The sequence below is a fragment of the Bos grunniens genome, chromosome 1 (assembly GCF_055505025.1).
Source record: "Bos grunniens cultivar Pamir isolate PY7600 chromosome 1, Bosgru_T2T1.0, whole genome shotgun sequence".
Taxonomy (NCBI): Eukaryota; Metazoa; Chordata; class Mammalia; order Artiodactyla; family Bovidae; genus Bos; species Bos grunniens.
The window spans coordinates 115,371,179-115,395,339 of NC_141165.1; the positions used below are offsets into that span (position 1 = coordinate 115,371,179).

Sequence of the window (24,161 nt, forward strand, 5' to 3'; positions counted from 1 at the left end):
AGTTGATTAGAGGATTATCTTAATAAATGCATATATATCAATATTAACTTATGCTTTCTGAAGAACAACTTGAAGCAAAGCTAAAGGAAAAGAGATGGAGAAAAACCTTGAGTTAACTGCATAATTTCAAGGTTTCCTTAGAAAAAGACACTCTTAGCATTTTGGTTTTTCATTTTCTTAGGAAGTGACCTTAGGATGTAGAAACTCTTCCTCAGTTTGCTTCTGGAAGGTAGGATACGTAAGACAGATAATTAAACAAATCTAATGGATCTATTAAGTTAAATGCAAAGTACTAGAAAATGTTTAAATGTAAATAAAGTCTTCTTTGTGGCGCTAGTAATTCTCTTACATTAATAGGAAATACAGACTTCCTTGTAGTCCAGTGCTAAGAATCTGCCTGCCAATGCAGGGGACATGGGTTCAATCCCTGGTCCAGGAAGATTCCACATGTCACAGGGCAACTAAGACCATGCACCACAACTACTGAAGCCCATGCCCTCTAGAGTCCATGCTCCACAAGTGAAGCCAACAATGCGAAGCCCGCGCACCAGAGAGCTAGAGAGAGCCTGCATGCAACACTGAAGACCCAGCACAGCCAATAAATAGTGAATAAAAATAACTTAAAAAATACACTTGCAGACTTCTTAGACATAGTTGTTCCTTGAATCCTATTCTACTGTAGAGCAAACCCTATTCACAAAAAAGACTTAGTGCCTGCTTGCTATGGAGGGGATGCTTCAGAACTGTCCTGATTTCTTTTTAGAAAGAACTGCAGTCTATTTCTTAAGTTTATACCCACTTCCCACACAGACAAATTTTGTGATAACTATTGATAGCTCTGCTTATTATATTTGAAAGTCTGATTAGTAGAAAAATATTGCCTCTTACCATTATAGAGACAAACACAGGGTTTTAGTGAGCAAACATAGCATTAATATAAAACAAAATTCTGTGCTAAGATGTATTTCAAATTAGAAAAACAGATTTTAACATTAACAAGACACCATGTTGACACAGGGTCTTGAAAACTATTTTATTTATTCTCTAAAAATCTTGTCCTCCTATGCATAAATGAATAAAATTATTTACAGTATGAGGGTTTAAAAATGTAAAAAGGGATGATCAGTGATATTTTATGAATCTAGAAAAAAATTAAACTCACTGAATGAGTGGACAGTATTTAAGATACTTATAATCCAGTAACTAAAAAAATGCAGTAAAAGTTTCCAGAAATGGCAAGAGCTGATGTATCACATTTAACAGGCTCAAAAAACAACAAAGAAAAAAAAAAAAAAAAAAACACAAACCTACAACACGGAAAGGATAACGTATCTGTAAGATATTAAACCTGCCCAAGAAAGCCTTGGGGAAAAAGTTAATGATCACTGCTGTGAGTGAACTGAGAGCTTCCTATGACCTTAAGATATGCATTCTGATACATACACATGCACACACACTACAATGAGCCTAAGAAAATAGAGCTTAAATGTGAAATTGGCTTTAACTCCAACATTAATGATTACCCTTAATTGGAAACATAACTCTATCTCATTAATATTTTAATACATGAAGTGAAAGTTGTTCAGTACTGTCCAACTGTGTGACCCCACGGACTTGCCAGGTTCCACTAGTTATCATTTACCTCAAAATGTTGGTAAACTTGAGAAATCTAGAAGTCCAAATCAGATGCTTGGGGATAATCTGTGTGATTAAACTTTGCAACTTTAACATGCCTGATATTTCAGAATTTGCCCCATCTATTTGCCACCCTTTTAAAGAAAAGGAAGGAAAAAAGACTTCAGAGGATCAGGACATCAATATAACTGGTTGGGGGGCCACAGAGGGGTTCAAAGAGCATCACTTTCAGGACTTCTCTGGTGGTCCAGTGGTAAAGAATCTGCTGGCTGATAAACAACAAACAATTAACTTAAAAAATTTAAAAGGGCATTACTTTTCAGCCATTTGAATCTAATTGTTCACCTTTAGTATAATTATTTAAGAAAAAAGTAGGACTTCCCTGGTGGTCCAGTGGTTGAGAATATGCTTGCCAAGGCAGAGAACACGTGGGGCAACTAAGCACAAGCCTCACAATCACTGAAGCCAGCAAGGTCTACAGCCCATGCTCTGCAACAAGTGAAGCCGTTGTAGTGAGAAGCCCACACACCACCACAAGAGAAAGCCCAAGCGCAGCACCCAGCACAGCCAAAACTAATTCTTTTAAAAAAGAAGTAATTTTAAGTTGCTTCATTTCACTTTAGAATGATTTTTAGCTTTCTGAGAGATTAAGAACACAAATTACGGGGACAATTTAGTTTAGACTCAAAATGTGGAGTCCTCTGTTTATTTGCAGTGGAATCACAGGCAAGCTACTTAACTTCCTCTGCCTCACCTTCGTCATCTACAATAGGGGTCGGCAAAAAAAACATAAAATTATTTACTGTCTGGGGCTTTGCATAAAGCCCCAGACAGTAAATAATTTTATGTTTTGCGGGTCACAAAATATAAAATTTTGCTTCTTAAATAAAAAATATGTTGCTCCTTAAATAAAAAACTCTTTAAAAATGTAAGTGTAAAATTTACATTTAAAAAATATGTAAAACCATTATTAGCTCAAGGGCCATACAAAAATAGAACAGTAGTTTGTTCATCTGTGATCTACATAATAGAAGTAAATGCATTTATCTTACAGAGTTGTTACTAGGATTAAATATGAATTAATATGTATATGTAAAGTGCTTAGTGCCTGGCACACAATAAAATATAAAAAAACATAAAAAAGTTTATTATTACTACTATATTTCTAACCAAATTTTATTTTCAAAGTACCTACTGTTCCTCTATGACTTCTAGCATCACATGCTGAATTGAAATTTGGAGAAGAATTTAATTTGTTCTTTTTGGTTTATTCCAAATCACCAGAAAAAAAGCTTAATACTATGTGTCCATGAAGCAGCCATGTGTGGCATTAAAATCGAATGATCAAATGCAAGAGTCAGTAATGGTCCTGAGACAATTCCTTGAAAACCCCAGAAGGAACATCCTTAATGAGAAAGATTCACCATACAATGTATATAACTAAGTTACCTGAAACATTTAATCAAACACAATAATCATTTCTCAAAGTATTTCCTGCCAGTCATAGAAATGAACAAATCTATTTGAACATCCACTTAAGTGAACATTTAATATTTGGTTTAGTTTTTAACTAAGAGAAAGAATGAAATTAAAAGACACTTGCTCTTTGGAAGAAAAACTGTGATAAACCTAGACAGCATATTGAAAAGCAGAGACTACTTTGCTTGTCGGTCCGTAGAGTCAAACTATGGGTTTCCCTGTAGTCCTGTATGGATGTGAGAGGTGGACCATAAAGAAGGCTAAACATTGAAGAATCACTGCTTTCAAACTGTGGTGTTGGAGAAGACACCTGAGAGTCCTTTGGACAGTAAGATCAAACCAGTCAATCCTAAAGGAAATCAACCCTGAATATTCATTGGAAGGACTGATGCTGAAGATATGAAGCTCCAATACTTTGACCACCTGATGCGAGGAGCTGACTCATTAGAAAAGAACCCGATGCTAGGAAAAACTGAGGGCGAGAAAAGAAGGGGGCGGCAGAGGATGAGACAGTTAGATGGCCATCTCCGACTCAAAGGACATGAGTTTGAGCAAATTTCAGGAGACAATGAAGGACAGGGAAGCCTGGCATGCTGCAGTCCATGGGGTCGAAAAGGGTCAGGCACCACTTAGCGACTAAACAACAACAAAGAAGGAATAATCAGAAAGCAGAAAATATGCACCAAGTCAGTTAAAATGCACAGTATTTTAATGTACCAGAGTTACATGCAGGATGTATTTGCCTTAAGTTTTCTCAAAGGTAACTGCATATATTTATAGAAATTACAACATGGTGGGCTGAAAATTTCAAAGGAAAAAAATAAATAATCAGAAGATAATTCATAATTTTTAGCAGACAACCTACAAATGAAAAATATACACAACTCGGCTCTTTTGTGATTTATAAGGCATAGGCTGAATAGGGCCACAGTATAAACATTTAAATGCAAAATATACAATAGGCTAACTTTTCAACATTTTATGAGGTGTCATTGAAATGTAGAGCATAATGAATTAATTTTTGTAACACAATGATGTCTAAACATAAAAAAACATTGCTTTAGCCTAAATACATTTTAATTGCATAATATGTTAAATACAAATGCAATACCCTCAGTGTATATACACTTATATGGCATGCTGTGACCACTAAAGCCCAACTTGCTTCTACATAATCTTTAAATGAAAATAGAGTATGAATGGATGCTTATAAACTAGATTTGGAGATTATGGAAACAAAGCAAACAGTCAGTACCCTCTTCTATATATTTGCATAGGTATGAACTACTGTAGTTTGTGGAATACTAATTAGCTCAGTATTAACATAGTTTTAAGAATTATTCTTATCATAGTCATTTCTGCCCAGTTTAAAATTTGAAGTGTTAAACAGACTTAAAACAAAAAGCAAAAATAAATAAATAAAGCAGTAGTCCCTTGTCTATGACCTCCTCCACACCCATCCTAGTCTCCCACCCCAGAGAAGATTTTTCTATCCTTTTAGCTATTTTTATGGCAGATATCTCTATATTTCTAAAATCAGTATTACTCTTAGCTCTTGAATCATCTATTTTAAACAGATTGTTTTGTTCTGAATCCCAGAACCACCATTTACTAGCTCTGTGACCTTAAACAAATAACATTTTTAGGTCCTTTCCTTGTCTATAAAACAAACACTAGAATCTACTACATAAGGTTATTGTCAGGATTATATGATGCAAAATACCATATGTGTAATAATATTTTGCTCAAAATACAATGACAGCTATTATTATTGTTACCTTATGGTAGCTTAAGGATTTGAATTCTCTTACACCACCACTTTTTCCATCCTCCTAAAATAGTTATAGCATAACAGTTTTTTTGTTGAATTGCAGTGTTTTCATCTTCACATCTTTTTTATATTTAAAGCAACTCTAGATTAATAAGACTCACCTTGTATCCTCATCAAAACCATTTATGAGAAGTTGGCAAACTAGCTAAAATGCTGGATCACTGGAATAGTCTGGGTAATTTTCAATTTGCCAAATTTCAAATCACTGGGACTTCTGGACTAAGAGAAACTGGATTATAGAATTTTTACTATAGTTTTAAAGTTATTATATTCAAATCTCTGTGAAACATGCCACTACTGTAGTCACTGTAATACACCTTTATTACTCACTTACCTTTTGCCTTCTGTTTCTTTCATTTTCACAGCTAAGGATATTTAAGATGCTATGTACTGTATATTACAGTTCTTCTTTATATGGTATATTTTTCAGGATTTACAATACTGCTTTATCCACAGTTCCCCAGTGATTGATTAAAAACAAAGGCTTCTATTTAGTGTTTACAATTTCAAGTAGTCTCTAAGTTGTGAGAAGCAACACAATTTGCAAACAGTAGGTGGCAGAAGTATGTTTAAAATTCTAAAGAACATTTTTGCAGCAGTTCATGCACAAGAAAATCATAGTTGATGAATCACAGTCTATTTTAACAAAGTACCACAGTAAACTGGACGCAATTTAAAGGAAGAAAGAAAAAAATCAACTGTAATAATTAATCTTAAAATGCAATATTTTCATTCAGCCAATGAAATAAATTAGACACTATGTAAGAAAAGATGCTCAAATTTTCCCTCATTATCTTTTAAGTTCTCTGAGGATAAGCAACATGTTTTATTTACCTTATTATCACCATTGCCTAGGACAATGCCAAACTAGTATAGATACAGAGATATTTCATATGTATTCACTGAATAAATGAATTCTGTTTAACTTGGTCTCAGATAATTTGCAAATGTTTGACAGTAAAACACCAAATGCCATGTTAACACAGCATTATTCTTTTTGGCATACAAAGCACACTAGTTGGTACGTTACATTTTAGGTTATGTTGATGGTGACATATAGTAAAGCTTTAATATATATTAATTTACCCAGGAACCCTTATAAATATTTAAAGTTCTTTTTCACAAGCACATCATACCACAAAGTCATATCATAAACTATATTTTTTGACAATTAAAAAATAAAATGCATTAAAGATATCATTAATCATGATGGGGTACTGAGATAACTCTGACTTTATAAACATTCTAATTACAATCAAATGTAGACCTTTACCAAGAAGTTGATAAATCTAGGGAGGGAACTCTTTGGAGGGAAGATTTAGTTTTGATATAATTAATGGCCAGATTAGCATACCTGAAGTCCATTCTTCTTAAAAACCTCATTAAGAGTCCATAAATGCAAGTAGAAGATTATAAAGTATTCTTACATGTAAAGACACCTTTAAAAAATGTAAAGTATTCAGTTTGCCTTAATATATATTTCTTCAACTGAAAACTGTTGAAGTTTCCAAATACTATTTTTTCATGTCTTCACAGACTGGATCTGATCTGATAACAAAAACCAAACAAAAAATTATTAGTCTCTACAGGGCAAAATCTACTTTCTAAAGTAATCAAAGACAAATCTATAACAATAGGTAGAAACCCATGCATACAACTGCTTTTTTTTAAAAGCACAATTCGTATTATAGTTTTTCTTTTTATCACTGTACATGCACCCAATTAGTCAACTAGTTCTACGAGGCTTGTATTAAAAATTCAGTCCCTTGCCTCATCCCTTCTTTCTCCCTTCACAGGCAACTACTTCCAACTCCTTTTTAGGTGATTACCTCTGTATCTCTAAATAATACGCTTTTCTCATTACTTCTTGAACGCAATGTCACATAGGGCTTCAGTTCTCACACATTTGTACACCATCTTCTGCCACCCTCATGATGCTCCCAATACTCCCATTTTCCTAAAACAGTAATGTTTTATGTGAATGCTACTCACTGCTGGGACAAGGGATAAACTTCAGTTTTTTCCTTTCTTCTACTATATTTTGCTTTCCCTGCAGTGAATAATTGCTTTTCATCCCCAACCCTGCCTTTTTTTTAATGTAACTAACATTATACTTCAATCCACTACTCTCACACTGTTTCAGGCTTTACTAGTATGAGGCATAAAACTGGTCAATCTTCACCTTCTTGAAGAACTCTCCATCATAGTCTTGTGCAGACTCTTTAATCTGACCCAGCTGTTCTCCATGCTCGTCCACGTATTTTCATATGAGATCTTTCACTATTACTCTAGGATCTCTTATTATCATCCTAGGGGTTCCTTCACAACTTTCTTGTGCAGATTTCCCTTATTTCATGGTACCTTATTTTTTCTTCTTGCTTTATTCCTTTGTTTTTGACAAGTATACGTCTGTGGCTACTTTAGTATTAGTAAACTGTATAGAAAGTGAACTCTTGAGACTTTACATGGCTGAAGATGTCTTAATTCTCTACAGTTACAATACACTGATACTGCCTGAGAATATTATTTTCTCCCTAGATTTTTCCAAGCACTGCTTCCAAGTGTTGCTGGTGAGAAGTCTGATGCTACTTTGTTTTCTTATCTAAGGAAATCTGCCAATGATATCTCTTATTTTCTTCTCAGGAAATATGGTGAATTTTCCACCATCTTCAGTGTCAATTTTAATGATGCACTTTGGCGTGGGAATATTTTCATTCACCGCCTTGGGCTCTAAAGGGGTGTTATAACTAAAAACTCATCATTCAGTTCTGGAAAATAATGTTTTATGATTTGATGACTTTCCACTATTTTCTCTGTTCTCTTTCAGAAATTCTTACTAGGATTTTGGGCCTCATAAATGACTCCTTACTTTATCTTTTCTCCCCCCATTGTCTTTTTCATACTTTCTTAGAGAATGTCTCTATTTTATCTTCTTTTGATTGAGTTTTCCATTTCTACTTGTTGTTCAGTTGCTCAGTCGTGTTGACGTTTTGCGACCCCATGGACTGCAGCATGCCAGGTTTCCCTGTCCTTCACCATCTCCTAGAACTTGCTCAAACTCATGTCCATTGAGTTGGTGATGTCATCCAACCATTTCTACTATTCTATTATTATTTTCCAAGAATTCATATTCTTTTTCAATTAGTATTCTTGTCATATTCATGAAAGTAATACATTCTTTTATCTCTTTGAGGCTACCTTTAGCGTTTTGAATAGCGTTTTGAAACATTCTCCCTAAATAGTCTTTTTCTAAACTTTTTCTTTTTCTCCATAATTCGTAATGTTTTGTCTTCAATAGCGTTTTGAAACATTCTCGAATAGCGTTTTGAATAGCGTTTTGAAACATTCTCCCTAAATAGTCTTTTTCTAAACTTTTTCTTTTTCTCCATAATTCGTAATGTTTTGTCTTCAAATACTTGGCAATACTTTGCTATCTTCTCATATGTATAAGTGAACACTATAAAGTTGACTGGAATTTCGTTACATGTGTGAGGCTTGTCAAAAGTAATCTTCATCCTAGTGTATAACTAGGCCATTTCCTTGAGAATTTCTAATGTTTAACACCTTTAGATCTTTTCTCTTAGCTGGTCTGACTCCTCAAAGCTGGCTTCTATCTTCTACCTATTGCCAGTGTCTTCTAGGAGAATCAGGAGAAAGCAGAACATGGTTATAATCTTCAATATGAAACTTTCATTTACTCCTCATTTTCAGTTTAGCATTCCAACACACAGTTGTGCTCACTGCTCTCCACTCCAGAGATACTATGCGACTCTCTGCAAAGAATGAACCTTCAATCTTCTTCTCGGGCACGGATGTATATCTGTGCATTTCCTTTCGGTCTCACCTCGTCTTTATTTCTAATTTCCATCAATTCCTGAGCCTTTGAAGAGATCTGCAATGTAAATTAGGATGGTTTCCAGCTTTTTCCAGTGCTAGCTTAGAATTTCACTCTTTCAAGTCTGTTAAGTTATTCAACATTCATCACATATTTGGCTTCAAAATCTGGTTACCATTTTTGTCACTCCTATTCTTTTTGTCCTCAGTCTCTTCACTCTTAGTGAGATTTGAAGGGGGGATGAAACTAAGTGTGTGTCCAATCCTTGGCTTTTCAATGGAATGTTCCTAGTTTATAAAATTCTTATATAAAAACTGGAAGCATTATAAACTTTTCCCATAAGATAAAGTGACTCAGTGAATAAGTTTCATGAGTCATGTGGGACGATGTTTTGTTTTCTCATAAATATTTAAGTTTCGGAGCTAGAAAACAACTTACACTTCTGTGATAGTTTCTATATATTCTCTGGTGGTTTTAAAAAATACTTAATAGTCTACTTATGGATTCTTGTCTTTGGGCCGTAATTGACAATCCCTCCAAAAGAGAATAGAATCAGGGCACAAAATGTGTCATTTAATACTTTATTCTCAGTTTTTCAACCTTAAATTTAAAATAATAAAATTAAATTGATCCAAAATGAACCAGGGCCTTCCTGTTTATGATGTTCGGAAATTTCAGAATTTTGCAAGGAAAATGAAGAGATTTAAGTTCAGAACATCTTTCAAAGATTTACAGAAAAACTTCTTGATAGTAAGTTAGCAAGAAGAGGCACAGACTAGTCTCCTAAATTTACTGCTACTTATTTTGCAAGGTAGGTTTTCACCTGTTTTCAAATCCAAAGACAGGAGCATCAAAAATATAAACTATTTACTATAACATAGAAATTATGAACAAAGGATCTCCTACTCAAAACCAAACTGATATAGTTTTAAATCTGCATACTAAGTTTCCTCTTCTGTTAAACAGAGAAGTTACATAAAAGGATAGGTAAACTGAACATTTTTTGAGTGCTTTCTTAAGCTAGGCACTTTAATAGAGAGCATTTCATTTAATCTATATGGCAATTTTAGATATTTTATTTTTTAATTTTAAAGATGAGGAAAATTATCTGTATAATATAAAGACATTAGTTAATAATTAACAAGTAGTGGGAATATATCTGACAGACTCAGAAGTCCACGTGTTTTTTACTTCTACATCATGCTGCCCACATAAAATGGGGATACTACTACTTACCTTGCAGAGAATTGTAAAGTTTACATAAAATAATATGGCGACACAAGGGCACAACTTTTTTTTTCAATAATGTATCCTTCTTATAGAGATTTGGGAGTTAAGATACAAAGATAATGGATCAGAAAAGTCAATGACAAAAATTAGAGTTGGCAAGTGGCATTGTGATGTTGGATCACTCCTGACACCTAGTGGCCTTATTGTTACAGACAAAATAAAAAGATGTACAATTTAAAATCCAGATGACCATCACTTATTTTCAATTAAGTACTGTGCTTTGTATTTTTTATTATGGGTTTCCATTCACACTATATCTCTGCTGTGAGCAATAATAAGTACTTAAAATAAGAAATAAAGGTTGACAATATGTTTCTAGTGTCTTCTTTAGAATGTTCCTTTGTAATCTATTTATGTGGAATCAGTCCCATAAAATGGTCACTTTGATCACTTCTTTACACAGTCTGAAAAACTAAATTGTTGTGTTCAAAGAAAAATCCCACTAGTGATTCTGAGAACTTTTAGAGGTTCTCAGTCAAGTTTCACTTAATTGTAAAACGTAACTAGAAGGTTCTTTGCAGTGTAATGGTAAATGGCATGATGACTATATAAACACAAAAGAGGGAAACCAAAATACAGCAGTCTGTGCAGTTAACTAGAACACATTTTACTAATAACACAAATATTTATTAGATATACATTTATAGTACTTTGAACTAAAGAAATATTATGTCTCTATGTATGTAAGTAGGCTACTCTTAAAATCCACCATGACATACAGTAGAGAAAAAAAAATCACATATAGCTCGAATAAAAAGAATGTGTAGAAGAAATTAAATTTATAGCCACAAGACCACAGCTCATGGATTAACAAGTTAATCTCATTATTCACCCTTATTCAGGGCAGGGAGGTTCCTAAAAGAACTCATCCACTGTCCTGCTCAAAAATGGAAATTTTTTTGCCTGACCTTCAGGGTCCTATAAGAAGAAGGACTTATAGAACTTGGTTTCATGCACATTCACGTTTTATTTCTCTGTGTGGGTCACTGTGCTTCAAGCCTTTCCTGTGTCTTGTGGACAATGTAACCTTAGGGAAAATGATAGATCTTAATTTAATCCCTGGTATAGTAAGCTTGTACCGTGATAGCTATTTTGATGAATAACATATAGAACTGTGATATATAGAAACACTAATAGAATACCAGTATATAAAGTACTAAATATGAGTACTAAAATTTGTAGAAACATGCCATGTATAAATGGAGCTATATGTGGAGTACAGCATGACTCTTGAAAGACACATGCCACAAAGATTTTTATTGACAGCAGGTCTAAAATTTACCCCAAAATTCAAATGTGCTTCTATTACTAGATCTGACAGAAACTTATTGCTATAAATTAAAATTATATTCTAGAGTTGTCATGTATATTGATATAAGTAGTTTTTATTTAAATAAATCCTTTATAAAAATGTAATTGAAGTAAATGGAGCAAGGTATTGGATACTTACTGTATTGTATTTTCTGATAGCAGAAATAGATGGAAACAAGAGGGAAAAAGGCAGTGATATAATAAAAATAAAATGTAAAAAAGGACAGAAAATGTGACCGGAAAGAAAATAAAGGCTGAAGATGCAGTTTTTTATGATGTACCTTGAAGCCAGTCTACACCTTCTTGCAATCCTTCTCCTTTTATGGCATCACTAGCACTGAAATAAAACCAACAGAAAAATACACATTTCATCAAAAAACTGTAAGAATAAATAATTACAATTTTGCCATATGGCAAATTAATATATTTAATAACATATCTGAGCAAAACTGGTTAAGTACTGAAACTGAATATACATAGGATATAAAAGTCTGAGTGCTTAGGATCAAGACATGAGAAAACTGTTTATTAATTTACATAGACATTTGTAAAAATATATCATTAAAATCTTACTATTTTAGGACTATTACTTGGACTGGCATTAACAAAACATATACTTTGAGTTATTCTCTCAGTAGTGGGATTATAGAGCACACCATCCTACTTTCCCCTACCAGCCCCAATGATTCAATAGCATTTATTTATTAGAAATACTTTACTTGGGTTGTAATTTAGCCATAGGATGGAGTGACTTTATTTGAAATGAAAATTGATATCTAAAAGGCATAAATCTGTAACTCTGGTAAACTGGTAAAATAAAAAAATCCCAGTAGAAGTCAATCATAGTTTTATATTTCTTGGTTTTACAAACCTCAATAGGTTGTTTAACTCTTTGGCCTTCAGTTTTTGCTTCTGTAAAATGGGGGAATATTACCACTGGCCTCATGTGATTATTATAAGAATTAAATATTTGAGATATGCATATAAAACATTGAATACAGTCTTTTCATTGTTGTTCCATTCTTGAAAGTAAGTAAGCCTAAATCCTTGTGACATTATTTTATAAATAATAAAAATTAAATTATATAAACTAAAACAATAAAATGTAGAGGATTTTTTGAGTATGAAATAATCTTTTTCTAAGACTCTGACAGTTTCTCATGTTACTGATATAATTATCTAATAACAATTAGTATACATAATTAGATTTTCTGTATGATTAAGATTGCTTTTAGTATGCTGAAGCATGATTTTAAAATGTACTAAATTATCTTAAAACAATTAATTTGATTCTAATAAAAAGAGAAATTACTTTCAAGGAATTATTTATTGGACCAAGAACATGACTTACAGAATTATTTTAAAATAGGAAGGCAGAAACAAATATCATGAGATATGCAAGCAAGATATTCAAAGCAAACTATGGATTACCTTTATTAACAGCAAAACATCACTAACTGAAATACTTATACCAAGAATGATCAACATATTGACTTTTATCACAAACTTCTAGTACCACATAAGAGAACAGTGCCATGAAGAAACCCTTAAATCTTGCACTTTTCCTAATAATTCCCAAATATTTAAATTCTACCTTTCCTTTCAAATAAATTATAAGACTCATAACTGGAATAAAAGCCAGAGTCTTCACCATTTTCTGCAAGGCACTATGTGACACAGCCCCTGGTTATTTCTCAGGGGCCTCATCTACAATTTCCCCCTACCTCTCTGTTCCAGCCAGCAAGGACTTCTTGCTGTTTCCAGACAACATCAGGCACATTCTCATCCAAGAGCCTTTTCACTTACTGGCCTCTCTATCTGGAAAAGTTATTCCTCCAAACCTTTGTGTGAATTGCTTCTTGACTTCAATTATATCTCAGAGGGAGACCACATTCATTATTCTTTCTCTTACTATTCTACTTTTTTTTTCACCCTCCCAACTGATGTTTTTATTATCTGTCTCCCTCTCAAGATAGTAAAAATGCAAAAGCAAACATATATCACTCTAGGGACTTAGTCAAAGAATACATGGGAAGAATTAAAACAGAATCAGACTTGAAAATCAGAGTTGATTATATGTTTAGTAAAATGGTCAAAAATTAACCAAAAAAAAAAGTCCAGACTATACTTCTCTATAATCTCTCCTTTACTACCCAAATTTATTTGTACCTAAGGCAAGAGAGATGCAATATTTTATCTCTGCACCACTCAGCATTACTTTTTTTCTTCAAAATTAAAGGAGAAATTTATTTTTAGTTCAAATAAAAACCTTAACAAGTGAAACACTAATTGGAACTTAGATGTCCAGTTTGAATTAAGAAGTCAAAATTTTAGACAAACTTAAAAGAAAAACTTAACATTCTTCTACAAGATGTACAGAAAATGAAGAAACTGGCAATATGCTCTGTCCATATCCTTATAACATCAGCTATTTTTTTCTCTTACTAAAATAAGTTAAGGTGTCACAAATAAATAAACCTAATAGAATTCAATAGCTAATTATTAAGGAGAAAGACATTTTCCATTTGCAAAATTAATTTCTACTTCAAAATTAATAGGAAAACTATATCTTTTACTAATTAAAATTGACCTGTATTTTGAATGTTGTACTTTCCATTAATGTAGTCAGCACACTTAGGGCAAAAATTAAATTATTCTACTTTAGATATTATCATTTTAAGCATGATTTACAAAACTAGAAAGGTTCTACCTTAAGATAGTTCTCTACACCAACTCCCTCCTTTCTTTACCAACAAAATACCACAGAACCTCAAATTCCAACTCAAGAATAATTTAGTAAACACTGACTTTTCCTCTGATTTCCAAAGTAAGGAGGGTTTTACTCATGATATGTGGCCTTAGGTACTGAAAAATTTCAAAGGATTTCTCAAGTGCTATAGTATTACTCTTTCAGCACCATGGTTAGCTCTTAAAGTTTTCCTCTGAGTTCTATCACTTCCTTCTTTCCTAGATTTCTTTGCCTCTGTGTTCAGCCTTTCTCTATAGAGAAGTTTGGGGGCCAGGGAGAGGTGAGGGCAGGGGTGAACAGAGGGAAGCTTAATGTAACATAAGGTGGTGGTGTAGTCACTAAGTCATGTCCGACTCTTGTGACCCCATGGACTGTAGCCTGCCAGGCTCCTCTGCCCATGGGATTCTCCAGGCAAGAATACTGGAGTGGGTTGCCATTTCCTTCTCCAGGGGATCTTTCCGACCCAGGACTCGAACCCGGGTCTTCTGCACTGCAGGCAGATTCTTTACCAACTGAGCTATGAGGGAAACCTTCATAGGGTAACATAAGGTAGCAGTAGGCATTAAAATACTATCTAATATGTAACTTCTGGTTATCCTCATCAGAATATTTTGGCAGAAAAACATACTGGAATTAAAGATATTAGTAAGAAACTGCTTTCCAAAAAAAATGTATAATAATATCAGACTCTAATTATTTAAGAGTTCAGTTTTACAGTATGTCCAAATAAGAGATTTTTATATTCTGTTTATTCATATCAACATGTATTTATTGTGTATATCTCCTAAGTACCTATGAGTAGGTACCTACTAAACAGGCACTGTTACTATTCTGGGAGTTAGAGTGAAAAAAATCGATGAAATCCCAGGTCTCATGGTACTAATGGTCTAGTTTAGGAAGACAGACTATACAAGAGAAAAGAAAAAAAAGAAGAGGTCATATGGCAATAGACAAATAAAGCAAAGTAAGGAAAAAAAACACAAGAGATGGGGGTAATGTATAGTGATATTTCAGAGAATTATCAAGAGAGGTCTCTTTCTTAAAGAAAGTACAATAGTAAGCAGGAAAATTGTTTTAAAGAATGATTCAGACAAAGGGAAAGTGCAAATGCCTTGAGACGCAACTGTGGTTGGTTGATTCAATGTGCAGAAAGAAATTAGTGTGGTTGAAGCTGGGTAAGTAAGCAGATTGGTTAATTCTTTTAAAGAGTTGTTTTAGTTTTTCTATCCCTGAAAAGATTTGAAAAGGTTTTAACAATAATATATTACTGAATACCTGCAACACTACAATTTTATAAAACATAAAATCTTTACCTTTCATCCTACCATGTTAAGTCACTTATATAGTGAGCTTGTAAAAAAAACCCTGAAGTTGGAGATTTTTTCAGAATGATAAAATGAAATGTAAATAAAAGACTTTACCAAATATGCCATGGTTTATCTTTGATGTCCTCTAAACACAGCAACTGAGATACTTTTACAGATGTCAATGCATCTCTAAGATCCATTTTGTTTGCAAAGAATAAGATTGGTATTCGACGGTGCTTAATGTCTAAAAGAGAAAATAAGACTATCATCACACTTCTAGCTTTTTATCTTCTCCAAAATCCTTAAAACTGAAATCCACTAAAATTGTCTTCCAATCACTTCTTCCCATATCACACATACATAAACATTTAAAGGCATATACTGTCAAGCATATATTTAAGTGATAATAGAATTTAAAATACACTTCTTCCTAAGGTTATCTGTGCAGTCCGTGGAATTCCACAGGCCAGAATACTGGAGTAGATAGCCCTTCCCTTCTCCAGGGTATCTTCCCAACCCAGGGATTGAGCCCAGGTTTCCCTCATTGCACGTGGAGTATTTACCAGCTGAGCTACAAGGGAAGTAAGATTATCTGCCCTCTTGTTGGAACTGTAAACCAAAGATGGATGAGGGTGGGAGTGGCGGGCTCATTAAACAGTTACTGAACAGCACCTAGCAAAGAGTCAAACATTTTGTTTCATTTTTACTGTCAACACAAAGGAAGAAAACTTCAAACAGAAATATTATAGAAGGAGGATAAGAATGTAAATGGACTAGTCAAAAGACATAGGGTGGCTGAATGGATTTTTTTAAAAAGACGGATACATAGTTTGCCTATAAGAGATTCACTTCAAATACAAAGTAACAAACCGAAAGTGAGAGGATAGAAAAAGATATTTCATGCAAATGGAATGAAAAAAATGGTGGGGCAGCAATGTATATATCAGACAAAAGAGACTTTAAAACAAAACTATAAAAAGAGGCAAAGAAGGACATTAAAGGACAGTGTTCATGGGATCAATTCAAGCAGAAAAAGACAGTTGTAAATATGTATGTACCCAACATAGGCGAGGTTAAATATATAAGGCAAATATTAACAGATGTAGAAATTGACAGCAACACAATAATAGTAAGGGGTCTTTAACTTCCCCCTTCCATCAATGGACAGATCATTCACATAAAAAGTCAATGAGGAAACAGTAGCCTTAAAAGACACATTCAGTTCAGTAGCTCAGTAGTGTCTGACTCTTTGCGACCCCATGAACAGCACGCCAGGCCTCCCTGTCCATCACCAACTCCTGGAGTTTACCAAAACTCATATCCATTGAGTCGGTGATGCCATCCAGCCATCTCATCCTCTGTCGTCCTCTTCTCCTCCTGCCCTCAATCCCTCCCAGCATCAGGGTCTTTTCCAATGAGTCAACTCTTCTCATGAGGTGGCCAGAGTACTGGAGTTTCCGCTTCAGCATCAGTGCTTCCAATGAACACCCAGGACTGATGTCCTTTAGAATGGACTGGTTGGACTTTCTTACAGTCCAAGGGACTCTCAAGAGTCTTCTCCAACACCACAGTTCAAAAGCATCAATTCTTTGGCACTCAGCTTTCTTCACAGTCCAAATCTCACATCCACACATGACCACTGGAAAAACCGTAGCCTTGACTAACGGACCTTTGTTGGCAAAGTAATGTCTCTGCTTTTGAATATGCTATCTAGGTTGGTCATAACTTTCCTTCCAAGGAGTAAGCGTCTTTTAATTTCATGGCTGCAGTCACCATCTGCAGTGATTTTGGAGCCCAAAAAATAAAGTCTGACACTGTTTCCCCATCTATTTCCTATGAAGTGATGGGACCAGATGCCATGATCTTAGTTTTCTGAATGTTGAGCTTTAAGCCAAGTTTTTCACTCTCCTCTTTCACTTTCATCAGGAGGCTTTTTAGCTCCTTTTGACTTTCTGCTATAAGGGTGGTGTCATCTGGATATCTGAGGTTATTGACACTTCTCCCGGCAATCTTGATTCCAGCTTGTGCTTCTTCCAGCCCAGCGTTTCTCATGATGTACTCTGCATATAAGTTAAATAAGCAGAGTGACAATATACAGCCTTGACGTACTCCTTTTCCTATTTGGAACCAGTCTGTTGTTCCATGTCCAGTTCTAAGTGTTGCTTCCTGACCTGCATATAGGTTTCTCAAGAGGGAGGTCAGGTGGTCTGGTATTCCCATCTCTTTCAGAATTTTCCACAGTTTATTGTGATCCACACAGTTAGATCAATTTAATAGATATTTACTAAAAATGCAAATTAAAATTACCAAGAAATATCACCTTACATCTGTCTGTCAGAATGGCTATGGTCAAAAAGAACACAATAAATACTGGTGTGGATGCACAGAAAATTGAACTCTTGTACACTGTTAGGTCAAATGGAAATTGGTGCAGCTACTATGGAAAACAGAATTGAAGTTTCTGGAGAAGGCAATGGCACCCTACTCCAGTACTCTTGCCTGGAAAATCCCATGGACGGAGGAGCCTGGAAGGCTGCAGTCCATGAAGTCGCTAATAGTTAGACACGACTGAGTGACTTCACTTTCACTTTTCACTTTCATGCATTGGAGAAAGAAATGGCAACCCACTCCGGTGTTCTTGCCTGGAGAATCCCAGGGACGGGGGAGCCTGGTGGGCTGCCGTCTATGGGGTCGCACAGAGTTGGACACGACTGAAGCAACTTAGCAGCAGCAGCAGAAAACTAAAAATATAACTCATGGTAGTTATATGAGTCAGCACTTTTACTGTTAGGTATTTATAAAATAAAAAAATAATAATTTGAAATGATACAAGTACCCTAATGTTCACAGCAGCATTATTTAAAATTGCTAAGATATAAAAGCAACCTAAAAAAAAATAAATAAAAGCAACTTAAGTGTACTTAGCAGATGAATGGATAAAGATGTGGTACATACATACAATGGTATACTAATCATCCATAAAAAAGAATTAAATATTACCATTTGTAACAACATAGATGGACTTGGAGGGTGGTATGCTAGATGAAATAAGAGAAAGACAAATATTGTATGACATCACTTATATGTAAAACCTAAAAAAATACAACACCTTCTGAATGTTAAAAAAGGAAACAGACTCACAGATATAGGTAGCAAACTAGTGGTTACCACTGGGGAGAGGGAAGGGTGGAAGAGAAGTTAGGGGTAGAGGATTAAGAGAAACAAACTACTATGTATAAAACAAATAAGCTACAAGAATATGTTGTATAATACAGGCAATATTTCATATTTAGTATAAATGGAACACAACTTAAAAAACTGTGGATCATCATGTTGTACATGTGAAACTTATATGATACTGTACATCAACTCTACCACAACAAAAGGATATGGAAGATATGTATAACACTATCAACTGATATTTACAGAATTCTTCACCCAAGTACAGCAAGATACACATTCTATGGAATTGCAGATGGAACATTCACCATGTTCAACCATATGTGAGTGACTGATCTGATCTAAGAATGAAAATCTTTGAAATAGGTTATTTGATCAAATAGAATTAAATTAGAAATCAATAACAAAAAGACACCTAAAAAATTCCAAATATTTGGGAAATTAAATAATAATACACTACTAAATAATCCAACCATCAAAGAAGAACTTACAAGGTAAGTTAGAAAATACTTTGAGCCAAATAATAAAGAAATATATCAGAATTTGTGAGATAGTTAAATCCTCAGAAAATATGTATTGCTTTAAATGCTTTTATTATAAAAGCTAGATATAAAATGCTTTATAAGAAAATAAATATATAAAGTCAACAATTTCTACTTCGATCTGAAAAAGATAAAGAGAAAATGAAATTCAATTTAAATACAGGAAGTTCAAAATAAAAACAAAAATTTGTTAAAAGAGAGCAGAAATTAATGAAATCTGAAAAAGATACATCTGCAGAGGAAACTGACAAAGTTAAAAGTTTTTCTTGGAAAATTAGTAAAACCGTATAAACTCTCTAAAAGATGGAGCAATAAAAAAGGGAGGAAACATAAATTACCAATATTAGAAATGAAAGAAGATATGTATATCATATGGGTCTTAAAGACATTAAAAGGATAATAAGAGGATGATACAATTTTATGCCAATAAATTCCACAACTTATATAAATTAACAAATTAACAGATTTGGTTATATATTACTATAAGTGACCCAAGAAGAAATACAGAACTTTAATAGCCCTACCTCATTTAAAGAAATTGAATTTATAGTTCATGCTTCCAACATACACACAAAATCCTGAACCAGATGGCCTCATTAGATTTTATTTAATGCTTAAGAAATAATACCAATTCTTAACAAATCCAAAACATAAAAAAAATAAAGAGGAGGAGTAACTTCTCTACAGCCCTCCCACAAAATCAGAAGAGGCTATTACAAGATAGAAAATGACAAAATGAAATCCATTATGCTAAGTGAAATAAGTCAGAAAAAGACAAATACCATATGATCTCACATGTGAAAGCTAAAGAAGACAAACAATATCTACAGAAAACAAAATAATGGATGCAGAGAAGAAATTGGTTGCTGCTGGAGTGGAGAGAGCTTGAAATGGATGAAAGGGGTCAAAAAGTTCAAACTTCCAGTCATGAAATAATTTATGAGATGTAATGTACACCATGGTGACTACAGTTAGTAATACTGTATTGGGTATTTGAAGGTTGCTAAGAATATATCTTAAAAGTTCTCATCACATGAAAAAAAAATTTTCTAACTATGTGTCCTGATGGATGTTAACTAGACTTGTGGTGATCATTTCACAGTACAGTTGACCTTTGCAAAATGTGGGGGTGGAGTTCTGACTTCTGCACATTCAAAAATCTGTGAATAACTTCATGGCTGGTCCCCTGTATTTGCAGTTTCACATTTGTGGATTCAGTCAACTTTGGATCATATAGTACTACTGTGGCATTATTTGAAAAAAACCACACACAAGTAGACCTGTGCAGTTCAAATCCCAGTTGTTCAAAGGCTAATTGTATATACAAATATCAAATCACTATGTTGAATACCTGAAACTGATGTAAAATTATATGTCAATTATATTTCAAAAAATGTTCACACCAACTTTATTCATAATTGCCCTAAACTAGGAACAGTTCAGGTATCAATTACTAAACACTGGATAAACAAACTGTTACAGTAATATAATAAAATATTACAAAGCAAATAAAGGGGTACACAAGTGATACATACATCAACATGGGCAATTCCCCAAAACATTACAATGAATATAAAAACCTAGGCACAAAAATGTATGTACCTTTTCCCACCATTAATATGAAATGGTAAAAAAGGCAAAATTTTGGAGACTGAAATCAGATTAGTAGCTCTTCTTGCCCCTTGTAGGGGTGCTGATTAGAAAGGGGCATGAAAGAACTTACAGGGTGATGAAAATGTTCTGTTTCTTGTCTGGGAGTGTATAGACAGGAACAGTTACATAAATATATGCATTTGTTAAAATTACAGAACTGTATACGATGGGCTCAATAAGGACAGAAATGGTATGGACCTAACAGAAGCAGAAGATATTAAGAAGAGGTGGCAAGAATACACAGAAGAACTGTACAAAAAAGATCTTCATGACTAAGATAATCACGATGGAGTGATCACTCACCTAGAGCCAGACATCCTGGAATGTGAAGTCAAATGGGCCTTAGAAAGCATCACTACGAACAAAGATAGTGGAGGTGATGGAATTCCAGTTGAGCTATTTCAAATCCTGAAAGATGATGCTGTGAAAGTGCTGCACTCAATATGCCAGCAAATGGAAAACTCAGCAGTGCCCACAGGACTGTTTTCATTCCAGGAAAAGGTCAGTTTTCATTCCAATCCCAAAGAATGCTCAAACTACCACACAATTGCACTCATCTCACACACTAGTAAAGTAATGCTCAAAATTTTCCAAGCCAGGCTTCAGCAATACGTGAACGGTGAACTTCCTGATGTTCAAGCTGGTTTTAGAAAAGGCAGAGGAACCAGAGATCAAATTGCCAACATCTGCTGGATCATGGAAAAAGCAAAAGAGTTCCAGAAAAACATCTATTTCTGCTTTACTGACTATGCCAAAGCCTTTGATTGTGTGGATCACAATAAACTGTGGAAAATTCTGAAAGAGATGGGAATACCAAACCACCTGACCTGCCCCTTGAGAAACCTATATGCAGGTCAGGAAGCAACACTTAGAACTGGACATGGAACAACAGACTGGTTCCAAATAGGAAAAGTAGTACATCAACGCTGTATACTGTCACCCAGCTTATTTAACTTATATGTAGATTACATCATGAGAAACGCCGGGCTGGAAGAAGCACAAGCTGGAATCAAGATTGCTGGGAGAAATATCAATAACCTCAGATATCTAGATGACACCACCCTTATGGCAGAAAGTGATGAGGAACTACAAAGCCTCCTGATGAAAGTGAAAGAGGAGAGTGAAAAACTTGGCTTAAAGCTCAACATTCAGAAAACTAAGATCATGGCATCTGGTCCCATCACTTCATGGGAAATAGATGGGGAAACAGTGGAGGCGGTGTCAGACTTTTATTTTTTGGGGCTCCAAAATCACTGCAGATGTGGTGACTGCAGCCATGAAATTAAAAGACCCTTCCTCCTTGAAAGGAAAGTTATGACCAACCTAGATGGCATATTCAAAGACATTACTTTGTCAACAAAGGTCCATCTAGTCAAGGCTATGGTTTTTCCAGTAGTCATGTATGGATGTGAGAGTTGGACTGTGAGGAAAGCTGAGTGCCGAAGAATTGATGCTTTTGAACTGTGGTGCTGGAGAAGACTCTTTAGAGTCCCTTGGACTGCAATGAGATCCAACCAGTCCATTCTGAAGGAGAACAGTCCTGGGTGTTCTTTGGAAGGAATTTTGCTAAAGCTGAAACTCTAGTACTTTGGCCACCTCATGCGAAAAGTTGACTCACTGGAAAAGACTCTGATGCTGGGAGGGATTGGGGGCAAGAGGAGAAGGGGACGACAGAGGATGAGATGGCTGGATGGCATCACTGACTTGATGGACGTGAGTTTGAGTGAACTCTGGGAGTTGGTGATGGACAGGGAGGCCTGGCGTGCTGCGGTTCATGGGGTTTCAAGGAGTCAGACATGACTGAGTGACTGAACTGAACTGATACAGTGTAAACAACATGTTTTGTTGACATCAAAGAACAAAACATCATAGATGACCCCAAAGCACAGACATTACAGACTGAAAGACACAGACATGTACCTGGATGATTCAGAAGAGTACGAAGTTCTTCTTTGGCCACAACCATTCTCAATTTATCACTACTATCAATGACAAAAATAATGGCTTGTCCTTCTCTGTGTAATACAAAGAATGAGAAAAATTAATGATAAACAAACATTTTTCTATGTTAACTATTCATTTGCATATCTTAAACCATTTATTATGTCTTCATGTCCTATGATGATTTATCATTACAGGCGTTGGTGCTGTTCCTTATTAGTTTATATGAGGAATTAATACTGCCATATTTTGGTTAATATATTAACCAAATAAGTCACATTTTGTGCAAAGTAATTTTTATTCATTTGGTCATAACATGGTAAATTTAATGACTCATTTCATAATTTAAAAAAATAACAAGTTGGGCTTTTCTGGTGGTTAAGAATCCACCTGCCAATGCAAGGGACACGGGTTCGATGCCCAGATCCAGGAAGATCCCACATTATGCAGAGTAACTAAGCCCATGTGCTACAATTACCGAACCCACACTCTAGAGCCTGTGAATCACAACTACTGAGCCAAAGCGACTCAACTTCTGAAACCTAGAGCCCATGCTCTGCAATAAGAGAAGCCACCACAATGAGAAGCCTGCATACTGAAACTGGAAAGTAGCCCCAATCACTACAACTAGAGAAAGCCCATGTGCAGCAACGAACTCAGCATGGTCATAAATTAAATTGTTTTTAAAAAAGGTAAAAACATAATCCTATTACACAGGCACAATCATTAATATTTGCAAATAAATCATTTTTAGCATTTTCTTTGTAAATGTGTGTATGCATATGCACTCAGTCTTGTCCAACTCTTTGCAACCCCATGGACAGCAGCCTGCCAGGCTCCTCTGTACATGGAATTTTCCAAGCAAGAATATTCATATATGAATATCTACATCTGTATTTAAATGGAACCTTGCTGTTTTATTCTGCCTTTCTGATATATATGTACACTTCCTTGATCTTTTTTATAGTAGTTTGAACTACTTTTATATGAAACATTAAAGCATAAAGAAGCTTTCAATAAATTTTTTTTGAAAGACGTCTTTCAATAACATCTTTCATTATACTGTAAAGTATAATGAGTATGTCATTAAATATTGTATCAAACTTCTATTGTTGGGCTTCATAGCATACTTCCAATTTTCATTACTATGAAAAACTTTGGGATAAACAGCCTCCCAAATACATTTAAAAAATTTCTTGATACTTTAGGAACAGAATGCCTAGGAATACATAATAAAGTTTTAGATAAACACTGACAAATTAGAAATGCTATATCAATTTTATAATACTATCAGCACTTTTTCCACTCCCTGGCCAGCATGGCTCTTATTCTTTTCAATTTTTTACCATCCTAACACCATATTATTTTACTTTGCATTTTATTAATTTCTTGTTAAGTTCAATATATT

General features: G+C 34.5%; 1 protein-coding gene across 1 annotated transcript in view; it reads right to left on the minus strand.

The window, feature by feature from the left end:
- Positions 1–3,805: 3,805 nt before the first annotated feature.
- The window catches only part of ARL6 (ARF like GTPase 6), a 39,694-nt gene continuing 19,338 nt past the window's right edge, over positions 3,806–24,161 (minus strand). The window contains exons 5-8 of the mRNA XM_086411232.1: positions 22,733–22,827; positions 15,552–15,681; positions 11,663–11,718; positions 3,806–6,493 (exon numbers count right to left, since the gene is read on the minus strand). Of these exons, the coding sequence (XP_086267358.1) occupies positions 6,468–6,493; positions 11,663–11,718; positions 15,552–15,681; positions 22,733–22,827 (307 nt within the window). The 3' untranslated portion in view covers positions 3,806–6,467. The remainder of the gene's footprint in view (positions 6,494–11,662; positions 11,719–15,551; positions 15,682–22,732; positions 22,828–24,161) is intronic.